This window comes from Homalodisca vitripennis, chromosome 5 (assembly GCF_021130785.1).
Source record: "Homalodisca vitripennis isolate AUS2020 chromosome 5, UT_GWSS_2.1, whole genome shotgun sequence".
Classification (NCBI taxonomy): domain Eukaryota; kingdom Metazoa; phylum Arthropoda; class Insecta; order Hemiptera; family Cicadellidae; genus Homalodisca; species Homalodisca vitripennis.
In genome coordinates, this window is record NC_060211.1 from 32,196,137 (window position 1) to 32,223,055 (window position 26,919).

The window sequence follows — 26,919 nt, forward strand, 5'->3', positions numbered from 1 at the left end:
CACTACTGGGGGCGGGGCTAGAGCTACCATCCTACACTCTGTGATGTGATGAGTCAAATACTTTAAAAACTTAGTATCTTGCATTTAGATATTCTCCATCTCAAGACATCTGACTCATATCTGCTCTAGTGATTCCGACAAGTTAGACCGAGAAACATGTATTAGTGTTGCATTCCTGAATCAAGCCGACTCGGATTTATTACTCGTTATTCATAAACACACAGTGTATGGCTTGGTCCTGACTCAAATTGAACTTAATTGTAGAGATAACATATTTAAGTAGAGGCTTTATTTAGCTCGCTATCTGTAATTGTGGGAAAGTGTGAATATTTTGCTGCAGATATTGATATGAATTTCCTATGAAATACAGTTCTAAATGAAATTAATTTTTTTTTAGATTTGATACTTGGTGTTAAGTTGTTTAATAATATTGCAAAGAATCATACTGTTATACAAGAAGTATAAAATATCGGAACTAATTTGTAAACTTTATCAACAAAAATGTGAAAAGCATAGACGCATTTTAATAATTTAAATTAAATATACCAAATAATAAATTCCATAATCTAAATATACTTTAATATATCTGATACGGATATAGTACAGAAAATAGCACCAAAAGTTGAGACCGAGTCAGATGAGTTAAAAGTAAAAGACTGTGCGGGGTCACCAGAGCTCGGACTGGGCTGGCAATGAATATTAATTTAAAGTCAAGTAGAAATGAATAGTGCCATGCAAGTTGACCAACTTTGTAATGAGTCGGACGAGTTCGTTCTGAATCATCAGAGCTCGGGCTGGGTTAGCAATGAATGTTTATTACAACTCTAGTTGGAATGAATAGATTTGGGTAATCTCGAATAGATGTTTAACTCAAATTAATTGAGTAAACGTATTTGACTCAGCCCATTCATTAGACATCCAGCTGTGGGAGCAAGCAGACTACTTTGAGACATCCTAAAATGTGAGCTGTAATAGAAAATCCCACAACTCCGGATGGATACCGTTATTAGGTTGTTGTTGGCAAAAATACAAACAAATTAAAATGTATTGCTTAAAAAAACTTTTATATACAGAAAAGTAAAATAATCAGTGAAAAAAAGAAAAATTGTTGCATTGGTTACAAAAATGGTCTTTCCAATATCTATGTAGTGGTAGTCTAACATTGTGACAGTATCTGAAAGTCACTGACAAAAATTGTTAATTTTTGTTTCATAATAATTAACATTTTGGGAATTTACTCCAAATTTCAAGGAATTTGGTGTGCGTGAAATTGTGGTAGAAAATGTTGGTTACAAAAAATTTTGTGCTAGATAGGTTCCGAAAATCCTAATGAACTACCACAAAAAACAGACTGGCTGGAGCGCTGACATTTCTTGAAGATTATGACAAAAATTATTGATCATATTGGGGGCGATTTGTGAAGTGAAGCATGTCAGTTTTGAAACAAAAAGTTTGTTGATACTGTTCTGAACTGCATGCCAATGTAAACCAGTAGTTGAAATCACAGCCAGTAGATGTAAACAGAGATGATATTTAAAACCTTCTGGCACAGTATGATGAGTGTCTTAATTCTACTGGCGATTACGTAGAAAAATCACTAACAATGGATCTGTCAAATATATATATAGTAAAATTTAATGTTTTCATTACGTTCATTTTTTTATTTCAAAACGTCTGCTACTGTCTGGACAGCCTTGTATATGACAATATTTAATTATTATCTTTTTAAATTGTCTTAATCATAACAATATGACTATATTGTAGTGAACTAAATTTAGTATTGAACTGACAATTTTTAGGGTGGACTCTTGTTGGCTCCAGCCAAATAAATGAACCGTGGTCACATTAATGTCGGCTAAAACCCACAACAAATCACCATTTTATCCACTAGAATCCGCTGATAATCTTTTGTATGCTTGATGGCATTAAGTATACATTTTATAAACTCTAGCATATAATTTATTTTAATGTTAAAAATGTATTGATATTGTTTATTTAATTATAATTTATATGTTATGAGCATTTATGTGTAATAATTAGTTCTAAGCATAGATAACTATTATTTTCAAAACTTATTGACTGCACACAGGTGATCATTGTTAATGATACGGGTTATTTGTTATATTTATTCAAGAATCATTTAAATAAAACTTGTTAGGTTCCAAGATGTTATTTTATTTTTTTAACCTCATTTATGAAGATAAACTTGAGATATTTTAAAATTAATTATTATATAAGTAATTGGCATTAAATGATTACCTTTTCAATAAGGCAAAAATATTCTCCTCACTAAGGGTACTAGGGAAAACTGTGCTCATCCTCGTCAAATTCTATATGAATGTAAAACGAGTTTACTATGGATGGGTGTGAGAAATGATGGCAAATAGGTAATGTGATAAAGATTCCATATTAATAAAAGATTTAATGTACTAAGAATTATTTTTTGAATAATGAAATAGCAAAATCATTATATTATTTGCTATGTTATAAATTCATTGGTAGGTGGCAAAAATATTATTTAAGTGTGCTGTACCAATTTGCTAATTCTTTTTGTAAAAAAATTCATTGCAAACCGGGAAAGTTTCTAAAAACAGAAAGGTAAGAAAAGTTACTGGGAATATTTTGCAATTGTAAAAAATGGTATGTATTTATGTTTTATAATCCAAATTTAACTAACACTTTCAGCTGAAGTTCGACAAATTAGCTCAAACATCTACATTTAAATATTATAAAACAATAATTTTACAGTGTTTGATCAGTAGTGCGATGCAGATAGCAAATACAAATGTAATATTTAACTTTTACTCCAAATCGCACCAGTCACCAGTGCTGAATTAATAACATCTAATGCATTGTAAATATTATTTAAACACTGTTATAAACCCCACCTTAATGAAAGTTTTCATATACAGTAATCCAAAATAGTGGGCTCCTTGACATTGTGAAATGACATTTTAACAGTGGCAAACATGTCTCAACGATCCATTCTTTCCCAGACTACAGTTCAAAAAAGGCTTCACAACGCAAAATTGTATATAAACTATTATTTTTGAAAATTGCATGAACTTAATAAGGATTCCCCCTTATACCGGAAGTAGGTAGGATTTCACCCTAGACCATAATGGGCTTTGCAGTTCTAAGTATATAATATGTTTATTTACTTCATCGGGAAACAAGGGAAACTCAACTTTGGGCACTAGAAATACCTTAGACCATAAGTAGATTATAAGAACCGGAAATAGTCGCTTTTTGACCAAAGTAGATTTCCAAGAACTTTATACATATACACGTTTTTGATCGGGATCAATAAAGTAAACTCAACTGTGGCACTATAAGTAATTTTATATGGTTGGAAACCGATAAAATAGACTGTGTTGTATCGCAAATATATTATTTCAACATATAATTTATAACTGATCAAATTCCACAATGAAATAAAGGATGGTAGGAAAAAGGGGAATAAACATGCTGTTTGTAAAGGAAAGTAGCAGAATTGAGGTACAGAAAGGAATAGCTATTTTTTATGGTAAGACAAGACAAGTCCAACCGTGGCAAGCTTTCACGTCGCACCGAGGCCTATAAAAAGTTTCCACTATAAATAAGTTTTAAAATGTTACAATACAACCTCCTCTTGCTATAATCTTTTATAAAGCAAGGTAAGAGTAGATGTGAGGTTTTGTAGCGCACTTTTGGATACAATAGAAAATCTGTGTAAAAACCTCTGTACAAATGTGAAAAAACGTAAAAATTAATATACAAATGTGAAATAAACATAAAATTCTCAATTATTTCATGTTATTTATGTACGCTTATCATGTTAATATTTTATGTATTTCTGTTTTCCCTAAAAGTGCGCTAGAAACCCCACATTCCTATCTACTGTTAGGTCTAAAAGTAAAAAATCTGGTATGTTAAAGTGTTATACTTCTTGTTTATATCAAATTTCCAGTTTGTAACGCTTTTTTTTACTCTATTGAGTACAAAAAAAATCTTTGAAATAGCATAAAGCAGCTTGCTATTGAAACTGGAGCATCCTGGTGTAAAATTCACAATGTTTTTAAATGTCAGTCACTTTAATCCACATCACTTTACTGAGGCCGGCAATCCAATCACTGATAAGAACTCGGTGATTGCCAAAGAATTTTTTAATGTATAGGGCCTAAATCCAATGTTGGGCAAAATACAAGATGAGTCGGTGAACACATTGGTAATGATTCAATTAACACTTTCACATCAGCGTTTTTACAACAACTATAATAGTGTGAGTCGACAGCCAATAACCAAGGATGACTAGTGCGCATGCACGGAACACCGATTATAGCGTTACCGTGGCAGTAGAATGAAACGGTATTTACTTTCTGAACATGCCTTGTATATATTACTCAATAACTAATTCAAGAATATCATACTCACACTGGAGTTGATAAGTGATTTACATTGTGAAGTAGCAATATTTTCCAGTTTGAGCATTACGATCATGGTATTTATTTTGAATTTGCCTTAAATCAGTATTTCAGTATTCGGTGTCAGTGAGGGTATGAGTGCTTCAGGACTCTTGTAACAACATGGAGTACTGGATACACAGTATCTGTCATCAGTACTTATGGTTCTTAGTAACCCTTACAGATACTGGAGAAAAGTGACCGTTACAAAGTACTGATTACTGAAATACTGTCTCACCTCTATTGTGAATTTGTTAGTAATGGCAGAATCAGTAAAGCATAACATCCCCCAAATTTCGCTTGCAGCAATAAAGTTTTAAATTTGATTTAGAGTATTTTAATATTTATAGGAATGTGAATGAATCATTTTAAAAAAAGGCAAATAATAATGCTATTATAAATTAAAATGCTGAAATTTTGACGCTATAAGTGAAACATCTTCAGCCAATCAAAAACAAAGTACTTTTACTAGCACTTCTTTTGAGGTAGTACTTAACTCTAGCGCACATAATATGTTAACCTTGGTTGGAACACAATTTTATAGGAGACAGATAACAATGATCAATGAATAAATATTTTTATTTCAAAATATATGAAACATATGTGCAACAAATCTCATAAAACACCAAGACAAAATAGGTTTCCTTTTGTTGAGCATTCTTGGGAAATAGATACATTACATATAATAACTTATAAATGCTTTTTTGAGACTAAAATTGAACAAAACTAAACCTATGATATGTTTGGTTTTCCAAACTTATTTCTATGGAAATGTATGTTAGGATTAGTTTATCTGTACAGAACATAGCTCTACGGGTGTACTAAACTCTATTAGTATAACAAAAATAAATGAAACCCGGTACAGTGCTAAAAATAAGTAAATGCTTACAAAATCAGTTTTTTGAGCAAATTGTGTTGATGTTTATAAACTTTTTTTATTGTTTAGCTCAAATGATATATTTTGATTTTCAGATGTTCCAAATTCAGTTATTTTTGGTCCAGTTTTAAAATAGTACACTTGGGCACAAAGAAATGGTAGATTAGGTGATTTTGATAGATTATTAAGGGTTTTCTGGAATCATAACCTCAATGCAACATGTTGGTATGTACCAAACCATTTCATTGTGTACTTTAAAAATGTGCAAATTTTGAGCATGTATATACTTTATCATATTTGCTTTATGGTCCAAAGACCATTTGTTTTAAAAAATCAAAAAGGAAACATACTTTATCCTTGAAAAACAAGTGTACAATAGTTATAGATAAAGAGAACAAGAAAGATCACTATCACCGACATTACATCAACTTATCATTTTGTGCTTGTATAAAATCAAGTCCTGATGATGAAAATGTTAAACACAGCAGAAAACCCTGAGCATGATTTGTATAAAAGCGCAAAACAAATTTTAATTGGTTTATTGCCGAGAGGCAGTTCTTTTAACCAATAATATTATGGATAAAGACAATTTCTGTGCCAGAAAAGGATGGGTAGACAATTTACAAGAAGATAAGATTTGAAATAAGATTCCTTAATGTTCAAGTATCCAGTGGTATAAGAGGAATTCAACACTCTTATTGGCATTAACAGATGAAAATAACCTTTCAGATATGAGAAAGATATTTTCCGTAAAAAATACAGAATCAGATCAGAAAACTAAAATTCAAATTTTATTTTTCTCTGTTATTTATTAAGTTGTTTGTTTACAACATACCTGTTGTAATCAATAATTAATTACTCCCATAGTGATTAAAATTTTACTTTTTAACATAAATCATATTACATGTTATTACAGTATTACATTTGTAGACTTTTGTCTTTTTAATGAATCCTTGATAATACAACCTACTCCATAATCTGACCACCTCAGGCAAACAAATCATTGAATTACCATAACCCCATTGTACAGTATATTCAAAGACCAGTCCAGTCCACATCAAGTACAGTCTATAGCCAAGTCTAAAGTTATAAAAATTGTACTTTTGTACAAATAGTGTATACTTTTGAATTAAATTTCCTGTATAAACATAAATGACATAACACATTACAAACATGATATTACAGCGCTAAATAAAATACAACACTGGTTAATTTGAAAATTAATTTTTGACAAGAGCCTTTCACACATCTACATTTTATAATACATTTAAAGAGATGCATAATAAAAATAAATTACACACAGGAAAGTAAATAATCTTGAATTACCACCAAACTAATGCATCCCATGCACATTAAAATTATAATTCGTATATAGTTTTATAACTTAAATGGATTCTTTTTATTAGCTCATAAAACACACATCATTCTTAACTGTACATTTACAATCAATGATTTTAAGTTAACAGAGTTACTAAGTCTACATACATTTTTCAGTTATTTATCTAAATATTTTTGTTATACCCAACCTCTGGTATTGAATTATATTTATGAAATAGCCAAAGTATTATGATTTTGTTTGAGAAATATGGAAAGTGATAAAAATATCTAATCCCATCTGTTTTCAGTAAAGAAAATGATGAAATTTAATCTGGCCACTAAAAGTTTCTTATGAATCTTTTAAACAGTAAAACTAGTTTCTAATAATATGGAAGGAAGGAAGAAGAAAACTTGTGCCATTAATAATTTTGAATAAGTAATTCTCACATAAAGCACATTCAATCATTAAAAAAATCCAAAATTTCTAAACTTGTTACCAAAATACATATAATAATGATTGCCATTTTATATTTTGCTCCAACACAAAGTGACGGCCAATTTAATTTGGCACTCCTTTAGTAATTTCAATTATTGATTAATTTATTTTTAATAAATAATTGTTATTTCAAAATGTAATATGTAAACAACAAACATGTTAAAACAGATAAATTTATTACGCATAGTGGCAATCAAACAGAAAATTTAATAGCACCAATCGTAAAATAATTGGCTAGGAATTAATAATATGTGATTCTCAAAATTAACTTGAAATAGCAAATATTTAACTTTTAAAATGTTATGATACTTAATAGAACTGTATAGCACCAAATAATATTAAAACTAATCCTCCACATACATACTAATGTATTTTGAAAAACTCTTAAATGGTAATTTTACTACATTTAAAAATACTGAATTTACTTCTATAGTAAAATATTAATCATATATTTTTATTTATAAATCGACCTTAACGCAAACTAAGTGAACCTGACACCTATATTAAAAGGGTGTTTAAAGCCAGTTTTAAAGCATGTTACATTTAGGCCATGGGACGTTACATGTTAGTTTGACATCAATGACAACAACTATTCCCTGGATATTACTCTCTATGAACATGATTGTTAAGTACAAGGATCAGTATCACCGTACGCAGAGTGTCCAGTGTATAAAGCTGTGTTGAAGAACTATTCTAAACATTGGCACCAACAAGAAAAGCTCCATTACCTCAGTTTGATCAGTGCTGCAGAAAAATACTCAAAATTGAATTCAAATTTTTTCAATATATTTGTATACAGTAAAAATTTTAAGTAAGGTTTATATACTTCATGTTCCTTAGTTATTCAACCCGAGGCAGCCAGCACTGTAGGTACTGAGTTCCTATCGTTCCTACAAGTTTGATGGCGGTAATATTTTATATATAAGTACATATTAAACACTTAAATGCCGGTTCTATGCCACTTTTTGGGACAGACAGTAAACCAATATAAAATCTCTGTACAAACGTGAAATTCACGTTTATTTCATATTTTTACATAAATTGTTGTGTAAACTTTTTATGTTTTATGTTTGTACAGAGATTTTACATTGGTTTACTATCTGTCCCAAAAGTAGTCTAGAACCGGCATATTCATATCTACTTTACATATAATGTTTAGTTTTAAAGTAAAAAGAAATCTTGGTATTTGTATTTTTATTTATAATAAAATATACTGATAAAATGTATTACGAAAAACAAGTTTTAACACCGTAAAGTCTCCAATCATAGTCTTCACTAACAATAAAGGTAAAATGTGTTGTTTTGTACTGATTTATTAAGAACATATTAAAACAGAGCGAAAAATTCATACATCTGACCAATATTAGTCCATACTGGGAGAGCCACAGCCGTCAGATTCAGACGCAACATTTGGCTTGGAGCTAAAAACCGTGGTAACCCAAATGTTGCTAACTAAATGCAACATGACACTTCCTCAAGATGTATAATATGAATATGATACAAATGTATACAATTACAATTCAAGCAATGAGATGGATGTTTAAGGTACAGTAAAAGCATGACATGGCAGTAAGGACAGCCTTCTTTATAAATAATTTTAATCACAATGAATATTTATGATGTATCAGAAAAAGTAATTAGATTTGGGAGTTTCATAAAATGATTGTTAAAATACAAAATACATTTTAATTTCAAATTAAAAAAATATTTAGGTCAAATATGTATTTTTGTCACTAGAGTATTTTGCTTAATTAGCTCTTTTTATTTTTGAATTCTTTTAAATGTTTCTTCAGTTACATTGACAATGTTTTATACATAGAAGCTTTCAGGATAGTCAAATATGTTGTTAAATTTTACTACTTGACTCACAATTCAAGTAGTTACAAAGTAATCCACTTGAATATAAAATGTAACAATTCCACAACCAACTTTTGGTCACTTTCTCTATTTTACATTATTGATCAAAGAAAATTTTGCCATTGGTAGTTTAATTTATACGAGACAATAATAGCATATCACTGGAAATTGATATTTTCCTTCCAAGTACCAGCAAAATAATAATGGCATACCATATGGTACAGCCACCCTAAATGGCTACTAAGCTAAATGAAGTGATCTCGCATTGTTATTGGGGAACTGAACCATATTGTGACATATGCTTTTTATCAGTTCATTATGCTGAACTGAAGAAACCTTAATTGTTAACCTATAAACATAAAAAAGGTAAAGGAGCTTTTCCACAGTAATTGACAATTAGATCAGGTTTACAATAACAGCAATATTGTCACCAGTTGATGTTGCTACGTTAGACATTTAGTTTTAGTTTTGGTGGTATCATCTCTAAGCCTATAACTGGGTTACTACAGGCAACAGACTAAATTGATTGAAAGTTTAGAAAAGGCATAAATTACATAACTGAAAAAATATACATATAAAAAAATATTTTAATACACTGTCTTTTTAACTCAAACTGCCAAACAACATCAAAAAATGTAATGGGTCACTAATAATAATTAAAAGTACATTTTCATATGTCCAAAGGTATATCTTACAAATCATTAATTTTATTTAAGTCCACATGTTAAGTGTATTAGGTCCTTTCTGTACTGAAAATAAATAATTCAGAGACCTATTATAGAGATGGGGTGGGTTGATTTCTTCCCATTTAAAAATACTTCCAGAATTTGCAATATTTTCTAATAAATAACAAATCTCCTTAACTGACCAACTTAGACATCAGATAGGCTAACCCCAAAAGCACTGAAAATATGGCCTCGGTTCTATTAGTGTGCATTTAGAGATTTTTAAAAATCTGTTTTTAAGAAATAATAAACAAATTGTTTTTAAAAAGCTCAACCTGTTTTACACGTACAATATACACTGTATACATGAGTGCTATCCACATGCCACACCTCACATTGTAAGACAAAACATTGACGAAAGATAGCACTGGTTTTATGTTCATTTTTATACAACAAACAATTCAATTTCCTTTCCGACAGTCATAAATCGATACATTTAAGTATTCCTAAACATTCACAACATTTTCGTGAATTATAACGTATACAATAAACTAAAATAAGACAATTCAGATATTCCTGTATATTGCATTTACCACAATTCCGATGATACGGATATATCGTAAGCCGCGCTTTAAGGGGTAAATTATGATTTTCTGGTCAGAACACTTGGGTATTGATTTTAGCCTTTGAAATTGAAATATCACAATGCAGTAAAACAATTGTGAGAGTTACATTTTACTCAGAAATAATGCTTAATTGATTTAATTGCAAAATATTACTAAGGAATACATTTTATTCTGGTGAGATACACAACATTTTTCAACTTCACAAATTCAATTTGAAATTATTTTCAACAAACAAACTGGTAAAGGAACAAAGCATGCATGACCCTTAACTTAATGAAAGGAATAAATAAAGTTCACATAATTAAACAAATATGGTGTGCAATTACAATGTCTCTTAAGATAAAACTACACACTTAACGATAAGAAACAACATAAATAAAAGTTCTAATATCACAACGTAGGTAAAACCAACATTTAATATAAATGCTTAACTCACAAACAGATAATGTGCGTAACGAAACACAGTGAAAGAATGTCTTACAGAAGACAGATTGACAAAAAGGTCACAACTAGGCAACATTAGTATAAACTCGTTTTTTTCATGATTCGCAGGAACTCGTCTTGACTTATCTCTCCATCTCCATCACGATCCGCTTCATCTATCATTTCCTGTTACGACATAATATAGGTCTCATTATGATAGCAATGATATAATATTCAATATCAGTAAAGTATAAAATAACTTGTAAAATTAAGCCTTAGGAAAATATTAATGCAATAAATATGAAAGAATCGGAAAGCACTGAAATACACAGTATTAAAGACAATTAAAACAAATTTAGTTTTATTTGTTGCTGATGAAATTAGAGCTAGTCATTGTTATCCACTGTGTACCTAAACTAAAGTAATATTGGAAATTACTGTTGTTATGAAAAAGTTGTTAACTCGTCATATATTTCTTTAATAATACAACTATTATTTATAAGTACAGTAGACTATTAGTTATTAGATCCTCCGGATTATCTGACTCGGTCATGGTGCAATTAACTGTAACATTATTATAATTAAGAATGGTACGGGTAAACACTAATCAATATTATTTATCATAAAATAGGATGGTATGGGTAAACACTAATTAATGTTATTTATCGGGCTCATTGTAGGAGAAGACGTTGTAGGAGAAGCAAAGAGCAAGAGACTTCGGTGGGCAGGCCATGTGATGAGGAGGGAGGATGATAAATTGATTAAAGAGGTTTGGAAACACAATCCAGTTGGAAGAAGACCTCGAGGTAGACCCAAAAATCACTGGAAGGACCAGGTGGAGAAGGACTTGCGGAAATTGAGAGCGGGTCAGGGGGATTGTGAAGACAGGGAGAGATGGAGGCAGCTGGTTGACGAGGCCAAATACCACCTAGGGTATCCATGGCCATGGGAAACGAAACAAAACAAAAAAATCGGGCTCATTGCGATGTATATGATGTTGCGAGTAAGCATGAACCAATTTTATTGATTTATCTAATCTATGAACAGTAACTGGTCTAAAGTTAGATACTGTACACATAATTTCTGCCAGCTTGCTATTTAAATTCTAATTCAATAACACATTCAGTGCTAAAAATATCTAATAATACAGTATGCTAGGTGCTCATAAGAATTCACTATTACAATATATATTGATACACAGGAAAACCATAAACATACCAAACACTCTAGAATGTATGAATACTCGATATGAAAATTCAATATACAGTACTTAACTAGACAGCTGGAGTCACGCTCACTTTATCGATTAATGTAAATATTATTACAAAATAAAGAACGAATTTAACTGAATAATATAGCATTTGTGCTATGATGCCTATAAATGCTGGAAAACAATATTTTTATTGTTCAATTAATTATAAATTGTCAGAAATTGTTATAACCTAATTGTTATAAATATTATCTAGTTTATGGAAATGTATAACATGATAATTGTTTGGTGGGTCTGAATTTTTATAATTTCTGAATATTGTAACGATGCGTGAATATGAAAAAGCATCCAAAACAAATCCAAGCTCTCTCAGATCTGAGGATCTGTCATATAAGTTTTCCTGAGCCATGGTTCTATTTTATTAATTTAAGAAAGTACGCCTAGTTAAAAAAAGGATTAATTTTACTATATAATATTAGTTTTGGCAGCAATCATGTAGAAAAGTTCCAAACAAATAGCCTAGCATGTAAACTTAAAATCTAAAAACATCCAATTCATTGTTTATGAATTTACACAAAGATTACACTCATTACACAACACGCAGCAATAAATTACTGCATAAATTACACTACTAACAATTACTTCAATAAAATATAACTCATTTTTGTAGATTTTCAAACAATAACAAACATTTTACAAACGTTGCAAACTCAGAATTTGTCTGTTTAAATAGAACATAAGCGGCTGTCAGAGACCAAAGAAGATTAGCATTAGGAGTCACAGATTATACAACCGATACCGCTAAAAAATAAAGAGTAATTTGTCCTCTTTACAATGGAGTCTAAATATCATTAGTAAAAGTCGGAAATACGTTACAAAAAGTGTTTTTACAGACAATGTATCGATCGCCCGTTTCTAGGCAGCTACCAATACACGCGGCAACGTAATTGGGCAGTTGCCAGAATAAGGGTTAAAAAAACTTATTTTCTGGAATAAAGTGTTCCTTCTAAATACATTTCACACATTTTTACAACAATTTCATTTAATTTAGATTTTAAATAGGATTACTCTATAATACTGGAAAACATACACTAGGCTCTCTCATATATAAAAGTTCATTCTTGGAATTACTAATGTATTTCATACACAGTTTTTTAAACTCTACCTTAAATTCTTTGCCTCATTTTACATATATGTAAAAAATAAAATACAACTTACCCTAAGCTCTTCATCAGTGAGATTCTCTCCTAATTCCCTTGCAACACGCTTTAAATTTTTAAATGAAATTTTTCCAGTTTCATCGTCATCAAATAACCTAAAAGCTTTCATAATTTCTTCTTTAGAATCTTTTTCAGTCATCTTTTGTGTCATAAGGTACAGAAATTCTTCGTATGATATCATTCCTGAAAATAGACATAATCACTAGAACAAATGAAAACTAAATAAATGAAAAATGATCTGTTTATGCTACTATGCACATATGTTAACTAAGTTAACCCTTTCCGCTCGGAGCGGTAATGTTAGAATGTCCACAGAGATCGGATGGGCAGCAGTGTTGGCCACCGCCATTTCCTCTAGCGCGCGCATATATTTTTAGAGTTGCCGTCCTCAGAGATCGGATGGTCAGCTGTGCTGTCCGTTGAATAATCCTACTAGCGCTCGGATGGACAGCAGCGTTGACCACTAGTTATAAACTCATTTTTTTTATTCTGACGAATTTTTGTATAATACAACGCATTAAGATCAATCAGCTGTTTCATTACAAAGGTTGGAAATTGATCATCTGGTCAATATTGCATTCTAGGCTTTCGTTTTAGCGCGCTTTTAACCACATTGTCACTAGTGAGTTAACCAACACGCATTATTAGAACGGATTGTTTATTATTCTTAGTATTGTGCAATTTTATTAAATATTAGTGTAAATGAAGTTTTGTGTCATATATCAGATATACAGATATCAGTGTAAATATATCAGTATTAATACCTGGTTTTACTGGTATTATTATTAATTACTGGTATTAGAGCTTGTTGGCGATGTAAGGAACACAAATAAAAAAGGAAGACCATCCAAATTACAAGACATTTCCCGACTTAATGGGAAACTTCATCTACCATTTCGTCTTGAAGGTAGAAAAGTGAAGAATTGCGTCGTGTGTAGCAGCAGAGCACAAGGCGGCACCAGGAAAAGAGTGAAGTTTTATTGCAAAACTTGTGAAAATGAGCCTGGTCTTCACATTGGTGTTTGTTTTGAAAAGTACCATTCATCTCAGATATTTCAACAACAAGATGACAACTAGCCTGCAGTTAAATTTGTATTCGGAACAGTAATAAGCAGTTAAATTTTATTTTTTATCATGTTATAATTATTTACCGTCACATTATTAATACTCATTGTAACTCATGTTAGTTTATAGAAATATAACATTTCCATTGTAATACTTTTCGACTACATTATTATTTACCTTTGGACCTTTAAATCCATTTAACTTTTTAAAAGGCACAGTATCAATGACGCGGCAAAAATAAATCCGAGCTGGTGGGGACGCAACAATGACATGGCTGCTGTGTGCACGCAGCCGCCATAGTGGACAGCACCGCTGCCCATCCGATCTGAGTGGACAGTACGCGCTAAAATAATACGAGCCAACGAGAAGCCATATTTGGTCAGCACTGCTGCCCATCCGAGCGGAAAGGGTTAAATATTTTGTAGATTCAATTTTTGACCTGCAAATATTTGTTTTTTCGTTAGTGTAAAAAATACAAGTGTAAGGGACGGAGAGGAATATTTATGTAGGTTTAAACCTTCCCAAAGATAACTGTAATATTGAAGTTGTGCATTTTTTTGCGTTTGAAAAAGATTTTTTGTTAAATTCACAGCCCTTTAAGATAACTTCCCAAAATACAGGAAGTGCAGAAAAAGTTTTATGATTACCCCGCACAAAATGACAGACATTTAAATTTGGCACTTAGGCCATTTGGTAAGCAGATCCAAATACAAATGGCTCAAGATACAAATGTGAATGTTTACACTATAAACATGAATTATAACTTCAGGGTGTAACATATTTCATTGTGTAAAAAAATTATTTTGATAATAAAGAAATATTAAAAAACATTCTGTAAAATTAAACTTAATTAGAATAAAATTATTTCTCTAAATCATAAATGAATACCCTACAAGAATAAATAGGTTTTTCTTTATTGGATCAACATGTGCCGTTGCAGCAACCACTCGTTAGGACATGATATCCTGGCCACACTAGAGCGTATTTGGTGCAGCGTAGACTAGGGCGCTAGTTGTCACCAGCTTTATATCTTTACCATCCCATTTAAATCAGTTGTACTCACTCACTAATTTCCTAAATCTCATTTACAACTAGTGACAGATAAACATTACATAAAATGAATAAAAATACCTGATTCTTCTTTGTCAATCTCACTTAGCATTTTCTTGATTTCTTCTTTTTTAGGCTCAAAACCAAGTGCACGTATAGCAACCTAAAACATAAAATTTGATAAAACACAGTGTGTATTCAGTTAAACTTTGGATTATCATTCAAATATGCTTGTATTAACCCTATGCTACATTTTTTATCTGTTACTTTAAAGCTTTTGTGCTAAACTACAAAATAAACACCAAAAGCAGAAAGTGCATTAATTGATTTATTTTTTGTATTCAAAACCTGAAACACGCTGAAATAATCATTTGTTTCAATGGCACTTGCCATCAACGCTACTGTAGAGTATTCTCCCAACCCGCTTTCGGCACTCTGGCACTCATGTGAACTATCTTGCCACGCTGTTCAGCTTTGTGATGTGTGTTCTAATTGGCTGGGAGTTGGAGCGAGATCTTATACGGTGAGGGGGGGGGTTTTAAATGCGGGGGAGGGATATTACTTATATTACGGAAGTGGGAAAACTTGAGACGGAGGAGAAGGAATTACTTTGTCATTAGAACTGTTGTTTTTGCCTCATTTACGAAATATAACCTCCATATATTTACAAACTTGTTCTATACATTGTTATTATTTTTTGTGGCAATGGATCATAATATTGGTAATGAAATTGATCGTACATTGGACAAGCCAAGTTCTGAGTTGGGAAGTTATGATCTTTCAGAAACGATGCAGATGTCGATGATGACGTATTGATTTATTTACTCAACGACACTTTCCAAGTTTTATCCTGCTGACTGAAAAAAGTAAACCCAACGAGGAGATGTGTCGTCTGCAGCAAAACCACAAGGGGAGAGAAAACAAAATGTGAATCCCGCTACATGTGTGAGTTTTGTGACATCGCTTTATGTGCTGTTCTGTGTTTTTCAGAATACCATAAACTAAAATACTTCTAGGATTGTATTCTAAAATTGCCATATACAGTAGAACCCCTCATATCCGGCCACCACGGGACCGAGCCCCTGGCCGGATAACGATTCGGCCGGATAAACCAACCTACAGTACACAACACTTGACGAAACAAAACAATTGTACTGTACTGTACTAACCGCACTGGAAATAATCGACGAACTGTTTACAGGTTAAACCTACTAGCTCAACTGAGGACAACACAGGAAAATGTAAACAAATAGATACACCAAAATAACGCACGAGTCGTGGGAGACTAGTGCGTGCAAACTGCGCGTCTGCAAGCCGTGGTAAATAAATTTCGATATTGGCTTCCGGGAAGTGGCCGGATAAACCGAGGTGCGGTAAATCCGAGGCCGGATATGAGGGGTTCTACCATATAATAAAACAACTGTGGACTATTATTTAAATCCTGTTAAAAATAGACCAATATACTTTTAATTATTTCTTTACAGTTGTAATTTAAATACTACACTATAAAATAATAAACAAAAATAAAAAAAGTGATATATATATATATAACATATATAGTTATCAAAGGTAAATTTAACGACCTCGGCACAGTGACCATAACTGTGCCGCTTGTAGAGTCGACCAAGAAAAACTTAGCGGCACTGGCACAGCCAAATGCACAATCTACAGTGGTTAAAGGGTTAAAGTTTAAAGATATTAATTAAACTAGATATAATCAGATAAGATCAAGATGTTAGTAGTTTTTTAAACCAACATTTTTCTTGTAGTTGGAAAAAAATTCACTCTGTCATACTACTCACAATATTAAACCAAATTTACTTCACAAAACTAAGACTGCTAAATTAAGAAAACCCTTTTCACAGTGTAAGAACACAATATACAATATACCAATTTCACCAACCTATATCAATATAAAAATGTAAGATATTTTGTGCCACTGAAATGATCTTTTATTATACTTGGTATAGACATGGAGCATATTTTGTTCCAGTAAAAAAACATTGCTTTACAAATAGCCAATATTTATGTAAAGGCCAGCCTCTTAGGTTATTTGAGTTTAAAGTGAAATAAATTATGTTTCTTACCTTCAACTCTTTTGTTTCAATTTTTCCATTCCCTTCTTTATCAAAAAGATTAAATGCTTCTTTAATATCTGCTTTTTGTTCTTCTGATAACTCGTACTTAGGTCCTGAAGATTTTTTTCTAGCTCCTGATGCGTTAGGTTTTCTTAACGAAGATGCCTGAAAAATGAAGCAAGCTTTGATTAATATGTTTAAGCACCCAAAATGACTTTAGTTTTCAAAAATTGTACCCAAATCATTGTTTTTTATCAATATTTTAGAATTCATTTTTTACTATACTATCAGCTGTCTTCAATTTCTACCATTTTATGAGAAGTTTCTCTTAGTATGGATTAGAATATTGCTGGAATTTTGCGATTGTGCTGTGTTTTGCACTATTCTCTCTATTGTCTATTGTCTATTCTTTAAACAAATAAATGCCTATTGTTATTTATGTAACAAAAACATTTGTTTTGTTTCACCTTCTATTCCCGATAACCCAACTTTTACATAAACTCGGGTTATGGGCCACCTTTTGGTTCACAATAGGCAGAGTTCACAAGATTCTACAGTAACACAAAATGTTTCAGTCAATAAAATTACATTTATTGGTATCATTGAATACTTTGTGAGTAATGCGATAGAGAAAAATAGCATGCTTTATTATATTATTAATAGGCTAATTGTTAAATAATCAAAAGTTTCATCAAGATAAGATGCCAATTTTCAGTTGAGGCATGGATTGTCACCAATAGTATCAATGTCACTAGGGTAGCATCATGTTATATTTCATGTCATGTTATATTATATGTAATTTTTATCAATAAAATCTCTTTTATTGATAAAAACCATTATATTTAGTAATAATGGCCAAATAAGAAAACTAAGTGTTTTAGCATGTTGTTCTCCTTTGCACTGTACCAGTAAAACCTATTATTTATTAATAATAAATGCTTATAACACAATTTATTAAAAACAATTACAATTTTCAGTAAAATCACATTTATTTTAGTCCACGTCACACAAACTGAAAGTGACATATTAATAAATCGATAACGTATTAATATCTCAGTAAGTTCTTTAATTTCACATTCACAAAGGTAGATGGCTGTTGTAATTTGAGTTTACCACATTTTGGTTAGCAATGGCGTTTACATTAACAGACATAGTATGCCCTCGATGGAAACATGATATGTCTGTTTCGAATGACATTGTTATTGTTGCAACACACATTAACAATAATTAATTAAGAATTTGAATGTGTTAAATTATTGTCCAGCATTGCCAATCACAATTTCAACATCAGGGTGGGTTGTCTATATTGACATGCTAGAATCCTGTTGGCGCTCCAAACATGTTGTTACGTAAGTGTTCGGTAAAATTATCCATACTACGAAATGCACATTCAAGACATCGTCAGGATAGCTGTGGTAAAGACGGTGGGAGGGCCCAACTTAAATTAACGGCTGTTGGCTTGGGTAGAAGTTGGCTGAATCAGTGATTTCTTATATAAGTCTACCACACCTAAAACACCCTTTTGCATTTTTTGTCTTCACTACTAAAAAAAAAACCACTAAATTTGATTATTTTATGCTCTACGAGGCATTTATTATTGAATCATGACCATAATAAAAGCTTTTAAGAGTAAAAAAATGTTCATACATACTGACTAAAATGGCTTGGAATTTTCAGCACATTACTACATAATGGCTAGGGTCTGAATGGTTAATATTTTACATTAAAAAAGTCATTTTGTTATTATATTTGTGTATTATGCTTTTTATTATCTGTGGCTGATACCAAACCTGAGTATTCCGTGGTCAGTTCAATAATGCATCAACTATCGTCACGTGTGCTAAATGTGCCTTGTGGACATACCTTGCATCCATTACTTATGTTTTCAACTGTAAGACTGTCAACAAGACCTAGGATTTAAAAAAATTATGTACACTATGTGTTTGAGGGCTTGGTATGCACAAGCGATTTAAAATTTTAAAGTGCATTTCACAATAAAAAAATTATACATTGTTTTAACAATTTCCACGCCGTAGACGAATATATTAGAATGGCAGACTTTGACCACAACACCAAATACAGTTATATCCAATATTATCTTTGAGAGTTTTTTAGTTCACAAAAGGCCTTCGAAATGCCCAGTGCATGCTCCGTGCTTATTGCGGTTGCCAAGGAAGTATTTTAAAATTACCTTCATTCAGCAGCAGGGGGATGGGAGAACTCTTTGTCTAACTCCGACCTCCTGCACGCCCATTCTGTGTCTCCTACAGAGCCATAACCAAACATATCCATTGCATATATTACTGCTTTCTCGGTTGTCACGAGCGCGCGCTGGATGCTTCTACAACGTATCTCATTATTATTCTGCATTGTGTGGTAGTGTTATGATTAGTTTGAAATATTTATCTTGTTTTATAGTAAAATGTAAGTAAACTTTTCAATTTAATTACATTTTACAATGAAATTAAAATTTGTTTGGAATAAACATTTTTGTAAATATTTCTTTTTATAGTTTATTTTTATCAATAAATACACTAATTTTAAGTAAAATGCCCTGTTTTATATTTTTGGGCTTTTACCTTTAATAATTTAGTTACAATAAAAATTAGCTTAGAACTTAAAAAAACAATTTGTTTTTACTTGTCTTGGCGTTATAGGAAATATAATGGATTTAATAGTGGCATGCGAAGGGTTTAGAGAGAAAGAAAGAGAGTGAGTGTGTGTGGGTGGGGGCTTGCTGTATGGTTGTTATTTTCAAATTATATTTATATTTAAGTGTGGCAAGACTTAAACATGATCTGGTCTCGACGGGACCTGAGATCACGTCCCGGATCATTCAACTTCTCTGTCAGATCATGACAATCTGGCACGTGATCTATGGTCAAGTAAGTACGGATCGGAAATACCTCCGCTCACCAATGCGGACTTCTGGTGAAAAGAGAAAAACATCACTTAATTGTATCTAAATTCAAGCTCAGATCACTTAGTATGATGCTATTACCGAGTGGATCAGCTGGTAACAGGTTACTGGAATATAATAGGTTATTGACAAATAACAGTATTTCTCATCTCTACTGGCCATTTACCCAAACAACATACAAATGATTTAACGGCAATTATAAGGTTAAAGGCCGACCTGGCAAATCACGAATTTGATGTTATCAATGTATTCTGCTCATCCTCCTGAATAAAAATATATATGGTTTTAGGGGGTACAAATGACAAATAACATGGTTTTAGGGGGTATATTCATAAATAGTTAAGTTTTAAAGTTCTGTTTGTGTACTATGTCTGGATATCTGTTTACTTAAATATTATCTGCAGCCGGGTCTGATAGCGTATCTGTTATCTGAGCGCTCTGGGCCAGAAGTCAGTGCTTTAGAAGATATTGTGTACTGTAGTTTTGATCGAGTGAGTGCGTAACAATCATGGATCAACCATCCACTAGTTCGACGAATCGTAATGAATTGTGTGTGTCAGAGTATTTCTTGGGCATGTTAAAAGTTTACGTTTGGACCGAAATGAGATTTTTTCCTTTTTAATAGAACATGGAATTTTTAATAATGAGTATGTTTGTTCGTCATGCGGTCACGTATTGTTTTTAAACCTGGGGACTTTGATGTTTCATTGTGACAGAAAAATTTGTAAAAGGAATAACAAAAATGTTATTATAAAAAATTGGCCCAGCCAGGTTCCTTTTTTGAAAGAACGCGCTTAAACATAGAGACATATTTTGGTTTGGTGACCACGTTGTAGCATTTGAAGCCAACGAGACAATGCTACATTTTGTTGGAGTTTGGCGTTTCTGCACATTCTGTGGTGGGTTGGTATTCTTTCTGCCGTGAAGTGTATTCTCATCACATTTCAACGACATCGAATAAAATTGGCGGTCCTCTGACAGTTGTTGAAATTGATGAGGCCAAATTTTGAAGGAGAAAATACATTTGCGGCAGAAGAATTTAGGTGGGTTTTTGGGGAATCTAAAGGCAGAGCAGATTCCTTCCTTGTTCCTGTTGAACAATGTGACATGGACACCCTCCTTGATGTAGTTAAAGAATGGGTTCTGCCAGGTACGACAATTGTTAGCGACTATTGGAAGGCCTACAACTGTCTCAGTGACGAGGGATTCAGACACTTCTTCGTCAATCATTCCATTAATTTTGTTGACCCTGATACCGGTGCACATACAAACACCATTGAAAGATAATGGCGAGAAGTCAGGGCGAACATTATGGTGTCCGGGGTGACCATTTTGTCGGGTACCTGGCAGAATTCCTTTTCAAGGCCAAATATCCCCACCCACATACCAGGCTCCACCACTTTTTTGTTGTTTCCGCTCAGCTCAATCCGCCACCATATTAATGGTAAACTTTCTCTATTAATGTCCATTTATATATTCATATTAGGGTTTTTCATGATTTATTAAGTTTTTTACACTTTACATAATTGGCTAATTTGCCATAATTTATATTTATTACTTCACTGCTGCTCATTAGACTGCTCTGACGTCATCTTCTATTCACTTCTGCTAGAAACATTTTCAGGAGCTTGCTTCTGCGGTCACAGTGATTCTGCTGAGTTTTTTTCTGATCAGCACCTCTAGAATTTGATAATTTACTGATAGGTACTATCTCGAGGGATGTTTTTCTTTCGTTGACATCAGCGCGGGCTGTGGCAGCACCGAAGGCGCTATGGCCGGAGGCACTCGTCTCAACCTGATAACAAATAATTAATTTGTAGCTCGAATTTAAGAAAAACTTTGTTCATTTGGATAAAAATTCTGCTCATTGTAGTATTATTTTCCATTTACGTTTCCAAAGATGGTGGTGCATCCGATGACATCATCACGAGGTTGATCACAGTGACAAAAAGTCACGTGACGCCCGATGCAGATGTACAACATGGAAATATTGTTCCACGCGTGAACAGTTGTTCTATTTTTTTATCTACAACTTCGTTATTCCTCATTTCCACTCCGTCAAACCTTATATTGTTTTGTTCTGTAGGACGATTCCAATAAATTAATAACGCGAACTCGTATTTTGCCACTCCGGCCATTACTTTCACAGTTACCAATTTAACTTTATTTGAAACAATAATGTCCAACTGAATTACTTTTAGGCTTCTAAAAGTATACAAGCAATATTTCCATGTTGTACATCCACGTCGAGCGTCACGTGACCTTTTGTGACCATGATTCAACCTCGTCATGACGTCATCGGATGCAGCACCATTTTTGCAAACGTAAAGAAAAATAATACTGAAATGAGCAGAATTTTGATCCAAATAAACAATGTTTTTCTTAATTTCGAGCTACAAATTAATTAGTTGTTATCGAGTTGAGACAAGTGCCTCCGGCCATCAGCGTGGGCTTTGGCAGCACAGCCCTGCACTGATGTCAACGAAAGGAAAACATCCCTCGAGATAGTACCTATCAGTAAAATATAAAATTCTAGAGGGGCTGATCAGAAATATAAATTGAATTGTAATGCAAAGGACATTAATACAGAACACTTACCGTTAGTGTGTTCCACAGAATGTGCAGAAACGCCAAACTCCAATGAAATATAGCGTTGTCTCAGTGGCTTCAAATGCAACAATGTGGTCACCAAACCAAAATATGTCTCTATGTCTAAGTGCGTTCTTTAAAAAAGGAACCTGCCCGGGCAGATTTTAAAAAAATTACAACATTTTAATTTTTTACAACTTTTACAAATTTTTCTGTTGCAACGAAACATCAAAGTGTCCCGGTTTAAAAACAATACGCGACCGCACGACGAACAAATACACTCAATAAAAATTCCATGTTCTATTAACCCTTTGCACGCCAGCCTATTTTCCAAAAGTACTACCCAGAAGCGCCAAGGGCATTTTCAGCAGTTTTGCAAGCTTTCACAAAATGTATCATAACTTTTTTATTTTTTAAGAGATATTGATGATTTCTTTACCATTGTTTTGCTTATAAAATTCTCTTGTTCAGTTGGTAAATTTTATTTGCATAAATGTAATTTAAACTTATAAAAAAAATTAAAATTTATTTTAAAAAAATAAAATTTAAAAAAAAATATTTTTTTAGCACAAATAAATGGTTTCAAAAAACATTTAGGCTGATTTCCTGTTATATCCCAGTAATCTATATCTACCCCTTAACCGAATTACAAAATTTCAAAAGCCTACCTTATATAGAAGTCCAGTTGTGATTTTTTTCACTAAATGTGACACGGGCACAGTTTTTGTAAGTTGCACGGACGTTGTATGTAATGTCACACTATATGCACAAATCAATATTTTACACTATACAAATCGGTACTTTGGGATTATACCAACCACACCAGTATGAAGAACACAATAAATTTATAGATATATTATAAACAAACATTGTAGAACGAAAAAACAACTCTTTATTACAAAATTACAAACTTACAAAGATTATCAATTGTTAATGAGGTCAGATTCGCTTAAAATTTTTTCAATGAACTTAGAACGTTATAAAACGATGTATTTGAGTAACAGAACTAACATTCCATCAATCAACAAGCATTTCCAGGTATTGTGATCGGTATTGTGGACGCTGTTATCTTATCTTTCTCGAGAATCCCGATTACGGCAGGCCGCGCGGCATCACATGATTATTTAAGTTTTTTGCACGGTACATAATTGCCTTTCCATTACAATTCATTTTATATTTCTGATCAGCCCCTCTAGAATTATATTTACTGATAGATACTATCTCGAGGGATGTTTTTCTTTCGTTGACATCAGCGAGAGCTTCGGAAGCACCTTCGGCCGGAGGCACTCGCATTTTGGGTGGCGGAGTTTGATCAAGAATAAAAACAAGTTTTGTGTGTGTTTTTTTTTTCAATAAAGAGTTTAGTTTTTGTTTGGTAATGTTTGTTTTTGTTGAATTTCTTGTGTTTGGAGAAATGTAGGGGTAAAATACGAAAGTACAACAAAGCGAACGGGCGGCGAGACTCTGCAATCACGTTATCTACTAGACCGCTCGACTTTGACCTCTGTCTGAGGATGGGGAGGGGTTTGCGATAAGACAATTCCTGTTTTATACTGACGAAATATTGTTTTACGCTAATCTAGTAATCAGTAGAAGCTAAATGTCAATTGTCTGAGGATGGGGAGGGGTTTGCGATAAGACAATATTCCTGTTTATATATCAACGAAATATTGTTCTACGCTAATCTATTAATCAGTTGAAGCTAAATGTCAAATAACGATTCATGTCTGGGTGTGGTCGGTATAATCCCAAAGTACCAATGAATCTAATAAAAGGGGCATAGTAAAAATGCCCTAACAACAAAAGTAATGAGAGAATTACAAACGTAAACAACGCATAGCAACACGAACGTAACCTCAATCTCGACCAAACAATCCAACAGCTGCGAAGCTCAAATACGACCAAACAAACAGTCCATAAAGGAATTAACTACTTTGAGGTTGCAAAGCAACTAATCGACTATCGATTAGTCAAAATTTCGCGGCAATCAGATGAACTATAAGAAAATTACAGGCGAAAAACGTGACGTACCTATATTACGGCCGTTGGCGATTTTCGGTTGAGTAGCCGACGGCCGTAATATAGGTACGTTGGCGTGCAAAGGGTTAAAAAATAAATAATCTTGTTTCGGTTGAAACGTCAACTCACATGCCCGACAAAACACTCTGACACACCAATTCACTACGATCGGTGACTCGATCCAAACCACAGTACACGATATCTAGTGAAGCATTGACTTCTGCCCCGGAACGCTCAGAGAATAGATCCAGCCGCAGATAATATTTATGACACATCACTTCACTACGATTGCTCAAACTAGTGGATGGTTGATCCATGATTGTCATGCACTCACTCGATCCAACCTACAGTACACGTTATCTTGTGAAGCACTGACTTCTACCCCGGAGCACTCAGATAACAGATACGCTATCAGTCCCAGCCGCAGATAATATTTACAGATATCCAGACACAGCACACAAACAGAACATTAAAACATTTAAGAACTTAACTATTTATGTATATATCCTCTAAACTCAGGTTATTTGTCATTTGCACCCCCTAAAACCATATATATATTTTTTGTTCAGGAGGATGAGCAGAATACGTTGATAACGTCAAATTCTTGATTTGCCAGGTTGGCCTTTAATCTTATAATTATAGAAACAAACATGATTAGAACGAAAAAACAATATTGTTTAATTACAAAATTAAAAGCATTTACAGGTATTGTGATCGGTATTGTTGTCGCTGTTATCTTATCTTTCTCGATAATCCCGATTAGGGCAGAGCGCGGCATCACATGATTTGCACGGTACATAATTGCCTTTCCATTACAATTCAATTTATATTTCTGATCAGCCCCTCTAGAATTTGATATTTTACTGATACGTACTATCTCTAGCGATGTTTTTCTTTCGTCGACATCAGCGCGGGCTTCGGCAGCACCTTCGGCCGGAGGCACTCGCATTTTGGGTGGCGGAGTGTGATCAAGAATAAAACCAAGTTTTGCCAGTGTTTTTTTTTCAATTAAAGAGTTTAGTTTTAGTTTGGTAATGTTTGTTTTTGTTAAATTTTTGTGTTTGAAGAAATGTAGAGGTAAAAACACGGAAGTACAACAAAGCGACGCACAGCTGAACGGGCGGCGAGACTCTGCAATCACGTTATCTACTAAATAGACCGCTCGACTTTGACCTCTGTCTGAGGGTGGGGAGTGGTTTGCGATAAGACAATTCCTGTTTTATATTGACGAAATATTGTTCTACGCTAATCTAGTAATCAGTAGAAGCAACATGTCAAATGATTCATGTTTAGGTGTGGTCGGTATAATCCCAAAGTACCATATTTTTTGTTCAGGAGGATGAGCAGAATACGTTGATAACGTCAAATTCGTGATTTGCCAGGTTGGCCTTTAATCTAATAATTTCAAAGATTATATCTAACAATATTGCTTTTCTTTAAAATAAAAACAAGTGGCAATTGTTAATCAAGCACATCACTAGGTGATGTTTTAAATTCAATAGTTTTGATATTTCCAATCGATAATTTATTCGATTGTCGAGGTGGCCACTTATTATACTGCAACCAGGCAATAGGTTAATAACATAAGTAAAGCCTTGCCATTGTTTACCAGAATTACAAGTAGATATATAAATTCTGCCTAACTTCTAGCCCAACTTATAAGGATATTACTTCATGTAGACATTAGTTCCAATAATGAAGTTCACTGTTGCAATAATAAATGAAGTATTTCTTCTACTTATTTGGGTTAAGAATGTTGATAAGCTTATGTTCTGATGACATTTCAACCCAAGTATAATCTAAACTAAGCCTATGTAACTTACCATTGAAAGTTCGAGCTAATTGTTAAACGAAATACCGTATTTTTGCAGAATATATATTGTACAAAAACCAAGTAGTTTCAGTTAAAGACCATAAACAACCCTCTTTATGTTTTTTTTCGATAACTCTTCGATTGAACAAAAATAAACAAGCAACACTCAACAATTCACAACCTCACCACCCCCTCTGCTCTCCCTAGTCTCTAATCACTAACAAATTCGAAGGCTGCCGACAGTGTTAAATA

At 32.8% G+C, this 26,919-nt stretch overlaps 1 protein-coding gene across 1 annotated transcript; it reads right to left on the minus strand.

Annotated features, from left to right (window-relative positions):
• Positions 1-5,003: 5,003 nt before the first annotated feature.
• On the minus strand, positions 5,004-26,890 carry LOC124361952 (caltractin). The gene is made up of 5 exons (XM_046816038.1): positions 26,678-26,890; positions 17,336-17,491; positions 15,330-15,411; positions 13,132-13,316; positions 5,004-10,889 (listed from the first exon to the last, which is right to left on the minus strand). Exons 1-5 carry the CDS (start codon positions 26,678-26,680, stop codon positions 10,800-10,802), a joined length of 516 nt encoding a protein of 171 aa, XP_046671994.1. The 5' UTR covers positions 26,681-26,890; the 3' UTR covers positions 5,004-10,799.
• Positions 26,891-26,919: the final 29 nt, after the last annotated feature.